At 29.9% G+C, this 9599-nt stretch overlaps 1 protein-coding gene across 1 annotated transcript in view; it reads left to right on the top strand.

The window, feature by feature from the left end:
- Positions 1-9599, top strand: part of LOC105625829 (ectopic P granules protein 5 homolog) — a 25366-nt gene that overhangs the window by 1935 nt on the left and 13832 nt on the right. Inside the window, exons 3-8 of the mRNA XM_012207141.1 lie at positions 36-779; positions 1250-1666; positions 1757-2161; positions 7154-7376; positions 7502-7674; positions 8346-8486. Of these exons, the coding sequence (XP_012062531.1) occupies positions 36-779; positions 1250-1666; positions 1757-2161; positions 7154-7376; positions 7502-7674; positions 8346-8486 (2103 nt within the window). The remainder of the gene's footprint in view (positions 1-35; positions 780-1249; positions 1667-1756; positions 2162-7153; positions 7377-7501; positions 7675-8345; positions 8487-9599) is intronic.

Raw genomic sequence — 9599 nt, 5'->3', positions numbered from 1 at the left:
AAATGAAAAATGAAAAGACAGTGCTTGTATTTTAGGTATTATTATCTGAAAACTCTTGTGATGAAATTGATGCTGTCCAACCTTGTCTGACAACTGAAAACACTTTAGACGATCAAATAGATCAAGTGCAAGAAAGTATTTCCACAATTCAGCTAGTAGATATATCTTCGACTATCCCAGAGGAACTCAGTCATACAGTTCAAGAATTCGAAAATACAATTAAAGAAAAGATTATATGTCATAAGACAAAGAAAACCAAAGTTTTAGACACTAAAAAAGATGCTGTTAATGCATTTAAAGATGTCAGACCATTTACAGAGCAGGAATTGGCCTCTTTATATTACAATCAGGAGCTAACATTAGTAGATGCTTTTGTTACTGAATTTACGGAAGCACAATTAAGATGTGCATTGCTAAAACAGCAGCATAAATTATACGACCTGCTGATGAGCTATCTGAGAGTGCGAAACCATCTGGTCTCAAATTCTTACGAGTTGGAGCGTCTGAAGAAGAGTTGTCGAGAGACGCAGAAGCAGCTTTGGTGCCTAGAGAAGACATCGGAGACAGAAAATGGCGAGTGTCAAGATGGCAATCCCGTCACTGCTACTTATGAGTATTCAGTTGCTCATTTCAATCAGCAGACTCTAGTAGCACTCTCCAGAACACTATCTGCCATTAAGGACACGCTACATGATAGCCAAACATTGTACTGTTATGAAGCTGAGTCATTGCGTCTGCAAATCGAACATTACGTACAGAGAGTCGCTACAAGCTTCAACGTAAGTTGTTTTCCATCGAAAACAAAACTTAAATCAAAATTAAACATTAAAAACTTCTCAATATTTCTGAGATTCAGCTAAACTATGTATGCGGCCTGAACTAATAGCGTTTTCTCTTGCACTAGTACACATCGAGTGCATGTAAAGCCATTGTACACAAATTGACATAAAGATGTATGTTTAATACACCTTTATATAAAAACTGATTAAACCATGAAATCCTTATTTTATTGTGCTGTTAAGTAAAATCTGTATTTTATAATTCGAAATATTTGAATTTCTACACGATTTAAATCAGTGTACAATAGCTTTAATATGCACTCAGTGTGTACTAGTGCAGAGCCAAGGGAAAATAGTATAAGTTAAAAAGATAAGCCATATATTAAAGTAATATGTGAAGAATTAATCTTACAATCTACACATGCATAAATTGATTCTTTACACAGCTCAAATCTTTTTTCTACTTTCAGGAGTTTGCTAATCTTTCGCAAATCGCTTCAGCAAATCTTTTACCAGAGCAATCACCATCCCAAACTGCTCCCCAATTGATCGAACTCAGAATGTGCATAACTATCCTGTTCAACTTCCAGCGTCGAATTCTCAAAGATGGCAAATTCGTCACAGACACCAGAGAATGGTTGTCAAAGCTGATAGCGGTGCTCTTGAGGGTTGCAACCTGGCAGGATCATTTATTTCTGCTGAACCATATACTGCGATGTCCTGGTGGTGTGATGAACTGGGCCAAGTCTTTCGTACAAGTGCCAGTACCGCCAAAAATCTCGGGATTGAGTTCCTCACCATTTAATGATCCGTATCTTGATCATATGATTGCCACCCTTGCGGTAATTTTGTTGCCAATCAAGGATCGAGATAAATTCCTGGAACAGGTAAAAGCAAGAATAAAATATTACTTGTTTTAAGAAATCAGCATTTTAACTTCTTTAATTCTTATATTCTTAACTACATTTACTATGCAGGTACAAGTATCCTTGCAGGACACCACAAACAATCCAGGGGATACAGTATGGGTAATGTTAGATGAAGAGGGTGAAGAGGACGAAGATATCGCCAATGTTGGCGCCATTCTCTTTGAGAGTGATCTGATTTCTCTTCTTCATCAGATACCATTTGACAAGCTCTTCGAGCAGGTGTTGTTCATTCAGCGCCAAAATGACAAATATGAGCAGGAAGAGAAGGCCATCACAGATCATCACATGTTACGTCTCTTCGCGTTTTATAGCATACTCGTCAAACTTTTGAAGCAAGGTCTGAAGTCGTATGATTCGCCAAGATATAGACAATTAGCGAAAAGACTCAGCGCGTTGATCAGAGATGTTGTTCAGTACGGCAGCGATCAGTGGGAAGCTTTTGACAAGAGCCAAGTATGTAAAATTAGAATATATGTATTTGCAGAATTCTGCAGATTTATATTATAGATTTATATTAATCAAACAATCACAAAGATATACGTCATATACTTCTTTTGTTATTAATTTTATTTCAATTTATTAAGAACGTAAATGAATATATTATATAGAGTTGAATATATTATAGTTTCTCTTACAAGTTTATAATTTCTAACATATTTTGTTTTAAATGTCAATTTTAATACAAACTATAGAAATCAATGTCTTAAATGGTCTAGTTTAGGGCTCGGTAAGATTTACACTTCTCGGCCGATTTTCGATCCGCCTTCCACTATTCCTTTCTCCCCGCGCGCAGTCGAACTCCGCTTAGGAGCGTATAACGTTCTCATGTAGACGTGAGCACTCGCTTTGGGCGCGCTATAAACTTCATTCTATCTTTTTTTTTTCGCTCATTATATAATTAAGATAGAATGAAGCAACATGCATAAGCGTATGCAAATACATTTCAAAGCAAATACATTTCATGAATTTTCAAAGCAAATACATTTCATGAATTTTCAAAGCAAATACATTTCATGAATTTTCAATAGTTTTCCATATTATCCTTGAGGTACTATTGTTGACACGTTTTTTTTAAGTGGTATCCCTAGTAGGCCTATCCACTGATAAAAATGATGAATTGTACGACCAAGTAATTAAACACAAACGGAGTAAAAATGAAAAATACTTATTCTGATTTTCGGAATCTTTTATTGGCGAGAAATGTCGATTTGCATATTACACGTAGCGAACCATATAAGACGAGGCAAAGAATCATCATTCAAGGAAGAATGTCTCTTATTTTTTATAAGCTTCATTTTTGAAAATGATGTCTCACATAAATATGTAGATTCGGACATGGAATCCGAAATCTCGAAACTTAGGGTATGATGATTCTTTCAACATTTTGTAAAAATCGGCACCAGTTTTTTTAATCGTTTTAAGTGAAATATCGTTTTGCAAATCACATAATTCATCTTGCAAATCAAGATAGTGCCTTTCAATTGGTGCTGTAAGGGGATTCTCGAAAAGAATTAATTCAGTTCTGAGTTTTTCGAAGCAAGTACACCGTGTATCGAATTCGTCTATAAGAGAGTCTAGAAAATGAATATATTCTTTGAAATTGCAATCATTGTCTTGTTCTTCGAAAAGAATTTGGTAAGAAGGAAAAAAGTGAAAAATATTATCATTTAAGTGAGATTTAATGCAATTTTCTTCGCAAAGAATCAACGTGACTAACTAATCGGGAAATATTTTGGTCCGTCCCTTGCAATTTTAAATTAAGAAGCCTAAGTTGATTACTCATATCAGTAATAAAAGCGAGTTCAGTAAGAAATGTGACATTTTCCAAAAGAGATATATATTCATGAAATTTTTAGTTCTTCATTTCTTTCAGGAAAAGGAGAAAATTTTTTCTTATTGATAAAAAATACTTCTAAACATTTTGCAGCACTAAGCCAATGAACTGGACAATAAAATGGGATATCAGTGTAAACAGCTTTATGTTCATCGAGAAATAATTTAAATTTTCGATGAATAAGGAACTTATGTCCATCTTTAATTTCATTGATTATTATTTGATATTATGATTATTTTAGTGATAGTCTCCATAGCTGTTAAAAGTTTTACAACTTTACCGGTTAATGCTTCCTGATGTATTATGCAATGAATAATGGGTATATTTAAATTTCACTGCTTTAATTGACCAGCGAATCCTTTCTTTAAATCTATCATAGCTTTCGCGCCATTAGTTATTATCATAATTAAAGAATTTACTAAAATCTATGTCAAATTTTTTGAATTTCTTCAACTGCCAAAAAAATATCGAGGCCTGTTGTAATAAGACGAAATCTAAAAATTCCTCGACAGGTGAATAATCATCTTGTACAATTCGAGTAAAAATACTAAGTTGATTTGTGTGTCGAATATCAATGCTTTCGTCAAAACATAAAGAAAAGTATTTACATGATTTTAGAAGATTTTATAATTTATCCCTTATGAAATCACTGATATCAATAATTCTTGATGTTACAGTTTTTGCACTAAGAGGAATATTTATTGCTTCTTCCAGAGTTAAGGAATTGTCAAAAGCTTTTACTGCTTCAATAATACAATTTTTCACAAAAACGCTTTCAGTGAATGGCTTAAAATTTTGCGCTATAAACAAAAAAGCATAAGAGGCTTGCAGGGATTTTTGAAAAGAAGAAAGAAAAGAAGATATTGAACTTTTTTGATAAACTAATTTTAACCCTTCTGTAACATTCAATTTTTTTGAAATTGAGTAATTTAAATAATCTATCGAATGACAAATTTTGAAATACTGCTCTAACATATATTTTTTAACTATCAAAGGTTGAAAGCCGCAAAATAAATAAATCATTCGATCTGAAATGTAACTAAAAAAATAATTAAATTCCCAAGATTTATCAAAAACTTGTACATACTTGTTTTTTTCCATCCTTGTTAATTTCTCAGAAGAATAATGAGATGTATTGTACTTTTCACTATGGAATGATTTACCTTTTTACTGACTCGATCCGCTAATATGTTCGCTGCGATTCAAAGAATTTCACAAGTAATATTTCACTGAATTTTACTAATTTGCTTCGTAAGGTACGAGAGGCAAACCATATCTGACTCCGTAATAATGTTTCTGATTTTTCACGAAACAATAATCGCCTGTGATAATCACGGACGCCCGCGCCAATTGTTTGCGTAAAAAATTGGTGCGAGCGTCACCGATTGTCAAATCATAAGCGCAACAGCTAGATCTGTTTTCTGTATCTGAACTAGTATACATTTTTGAAACTTAAAGTGTGATAGAGATATACATTTGATATTTGTCTAAAGCGAGAAAGAGTTCTAGAAAAGATTAGTGCAGGAATAGAAAATAGATCAGTGAAATATTAGAAACATCAACGGTCAATCTGAATCTTAAATGCTTATAATGCTTACATAATTTAGTGTGAATTTATATACTACAATATGTAATATATAAATTTAATACTACATATATAGTCCTTTAAAATATGCGCTGAAATAATTTTTCGGTCTTGAAACGCAAACTTTATTAAACTATCGCGGTAATATTACAAATTAAACTGACTACCAATTTAATAATTTGATGCTTATAGAATTCTTAGAAAGATCTTAATGATACTGGGTAACATATTAAAATTTGTAAATAATTTTATTGCGAAAAATATTACCAAAGAACCCAGATTTTTTAGCATTTCGTGCAAACTGTTAGACGATTTATATTTATATGTAAATACATTTTATTATTTTTCTGAGAAATTAGCTTCGAGAATGGAAAAAAACAAGTATAAATTTTTGATAAATCTTAATTTATTATTTAGAAGTATTTTTTGCAATAAGATGTTCTCCTTTTCCTGAAATGAAAAACTCAAATTTTCACGAATATATATCTTTTGGAAGATGTCACCTTTCTTAACTTGTTTTTGTTAATGATATAAGTAATCAATTATTAGGCTTTTTAATTTAATACTGCAAGAGTCGGATCAAAATATTTCCCGATTAGTTAGTCACGTTGATTCTTTCCGAAGAAAATTGCAGGTTAAAATCTCACTTAAATGATAATATTTTCAAAACAATTAAAAAAACTAGTGGAAATATTACTAAGGCCTCGTTAGTCTAAAAGTTTAGGACGCTCACCCGGAAAGCAAGAGATCCAAGTTTGACTCTCGGCCGAGGTAATAGTTTTCGCAATAAGAATTAATTATTTACAGATTTTAATATGTCAGTCAGCATTATTAAAATCGTTCGAAGATGCAAAAAAGCAAATTGTTAAATTGCTAGTCAATTTAATTCATGATATTACTGCTTTGTACTTTAGTAGAGTTTCAAGACTGAAAAATCATTTCAGCGCGCGTTTCAAAGACTTCTACATACGTATATAAATTCACATAGTATATAAATTCACACAAAATCATACAAGCATTTAAGATCCAGCTGGACCGTTTAAGGTTTTGATTTCTAATTTGTATTATCATATGTACAGTCCTATAATATATTATATTGTCAATTTTAATAATTAGAAAGGTCAAAAAACACGAGCAACATTTATTGGATCTTTAAAAATAAACTAGTTTATTACAACATATATTAAGAATTAAACTAGTTTTTATCTATAAATTAATCAACAGAAATGTTACTAAGTCTTCTTCAGTCCATTTACAAAAAAATAATTAAAAATAAATAAAATAAAGAAAGAAATTTTATTACAAATAAAATTATATAATATTAATAAATCTTTAACTTCATCTTATTGTCATGTGTGCTTAACTATTTTATTATTGAATGGCGAGAAAATTGTCTCATGATCTCATTTATCTGTCTGTATTAGATATTACACAAAATATTCAATACTTGAGCATATATTCAGCGTACGTCTTTATATTTATTCAATTTTATCTTTATATTTATTCAATTTTATGATTTGGATTTCCACAATTCAATTTTTTTTAAATGACTTTATATAATAGAATTTTAATTTTGGATTTTGCTTTTTCTTGCCATCCAAAGACGAAATAAATTTGACTCGTTAACTTGTTAATGTGATGTGAGTTAATGAGTTAAACTCACATTAAGATGATGTTAAAAATTTATCAATTTTATATAATTTTATATAATTTTAAACGTAATGTTAAATTGTGTTCAACTTGTTGATATGACTTCATATTTTAAATATATGGCATCTTTCTTTCCAATATTTAATTATTTTTTTGTAAGTGGACTGAAGAAGACTTAGTACAGTCGCAATGTTTCCGATTAATTTATAGATAAAAAACTAGTTTAATTCTTAGTGTATGTTGTTTATTTTTAATGTATGTTGTTTACTAGTTTATTTTTAAAAATCCAATAAACGTTGCTCATATTTTTTTTATCTTTCTAACTACTAATTTTTGCTTAGCAATCTCTAGATACATATTTTAATGTTTTGTTCAGATAACCGATGAATTGATGCTGCCGAAGCTGCAGACTGAATACGATTGTTTTTTTCTAAAAGCGATTCTCTGTATATTCTCGTCGCGACGTTTAGGTGCCTGGCAATATCTTGCAGCGATACCATATCATATTATATCATCCACTACTTTGTGGCACATTTTCTATATCTTGCATTCTGATTCTACATCTGGTGACATAGCAACATCGAATATGTCAGTCTCAGGTAAACTATAAATAAAATAAATATAATAACACTTTTTTATATAATAATTATATAATTTTCTTTTTAATTCTTTTTATCAAAGTATATCATTAACAGTAATCATTAACAGTGATTTGATATTGCAGATTGGGAAACAGCGCTAAGCTGTCCTGAACTTCATAGACAATTCGAAGAAAAGCTGGGCAATATGCCCGGTGACGAGTCTTATTTTCTACTGACAACCTTTGCTAATATGGCCATGGCTAGAGACCATAAAGATTACAATTTTGTGAGAACAACTACGATTGATCTATTTCAGGTATGTTAATAAATATATAGGATGTACTGAAATAATGTAACAAACTAATAACAAACCGAACTCCTCACACCAAAACATGAAAAAAACTTCTTATATATGTATGATCACTCTTACTAATAATGAAAGCTTTCCTTTATTAAAATAAGAAAGTAATATTTATTATTATTTAATATTATTTATTTTCAATTTTTAAGTATAACAAATATTTACAGTATCTCTCATTTAATTCAATACACACATGGACACGTCGGATCATGGACTGTTGCATTTTTTCAAAGATCTCTGTGCTATTGCAAATGATGCTATAAGCAAAGATGTGTAATAGCATATTTGAATTGGCGATTAAAATTTCATAAATTATGGGCTTTAAGTGTCCCCGCAGATAAAAAGAGAAGATCGGGGAATCATGGGAGTCATGTAATCTTGTAAACATTTTGAGCTCAGTAACAGTGTGAACATATGTTTATATAAATTTTTTTTTATGTTTGGTGTGAGGAGCGTAGTCCCAAAATTTGTTATCTCATGTTAGTTACACCCTGTATATTTAAATCTAATTAATCAAATAATTTACCATTAACGTAATAATGACAAGACTCTCTATGCATTTTTTATTGCAAATTTGATTTTTTTTAAATTCAACTATTAACTTAATTTAATGAATTGAATTATAGATTGGCTTTCTCAGCGAGGAAACTCAAGAATCATGCTCGAAGGATGCGAGATCACTTTTATCAAACTTGACAAACAAATATCCTACTCTTTTGTCTGATATTTTGCAAAAATTGAAGGATAATTTTGTATCAGTTGGAAAGGTATAATAACATTTATTTAAGATTACATTTTTTTAAATAATAGATCCTTTTTAGAAATATGTCTTTTATATATGTTCACATTATGCAAATTACATTTGTTGCTAATCAATTTTAATGCTTTTATCATGATATCTTTCATAACCTACATACATACAGAGGTGTCCCAGAATATTTGAGATTATTTTTATATGCAAATAGAATGAACTGAATTGAGTCGAAAAGTCCTTTACAACTTTTCAATTTTCGCAATAGTTAATGAATTATTAATTAATAAAAATGTAATCATATTGTAGTAATTTGGTGCATTAGGCTTAAACAGGTATTTGACATGTTTCAATCTTGCTTTATCAATATATTTAATGTTTTTTATATCAAAAATGGTTTATCTCTTGATATTATTATAAAAATGTTTATCACACAAACGATGGTTATGAATTTATTTTTACACATATGTCATATATCTCGCTATTGAATTGATATTTTATGAAACATTCTGAATTCATTATGTAATTATGTATATAATACATAAATCGATTCCTTAAGAGCAAAAACAATTTCTTAGTAAAAATATTGTATATTTTATGTATGTGATATGTTCTTGAAGTTGCTGAGAACATCCTCGTGAAGCAGCACCTTTACTACTTGTTATAGCATTATGCCTGAGCGTGCAAAATGTCAGTTCCATTGTAAATTTAAGTTATTTTTTCTATTTTTCACAGAAGAAAATTTATAACTTAGAAATAAAAAGTTTTTCGGAATACTGTTCATTAAGATTTTTTTATTTGTTTTAACGAGTACAACATATCCCTAAAATTTGGCATCTTTTGGGAACACCCTGTATATAAAATAATCTCGACATTTTAGTATTAGGATCTTCGATTTAAAATTATCTCAAGAGTCCTTAAAAGGATGGCGGTTGTGGGACACCTTGTAGAATATAAATATGTAATTATAAGAACTACATAATATGAAATTAAACATTATAATAAAAATAAAAACATTATAATAATATAATATAAAATATTATAATAAAATAATAAGCTAACTTATGTTAAACTTTACTAGATAATAGTATGTATGTATATATATATATATATATGTATATATATATAT

This window comes from Atta cephalotes (genome assembly GCF_000143395.1).
Source record: "Atta cephalotes unplaced genomic scaffold scaffold00003, whole genome shotgun sequence".
Classification (NCBI taxonomy): domain Eukaryota; kingdom Metazoa; phylum Arthropoda; class Insecta; order Hymenoptera; family Formicidae; genus Atta; species Atta cephalotes.
Note: the sequence above shows the minus strand (reverse complement) of the source record. Positions and strands in the feature narration are given on the sequence as shown.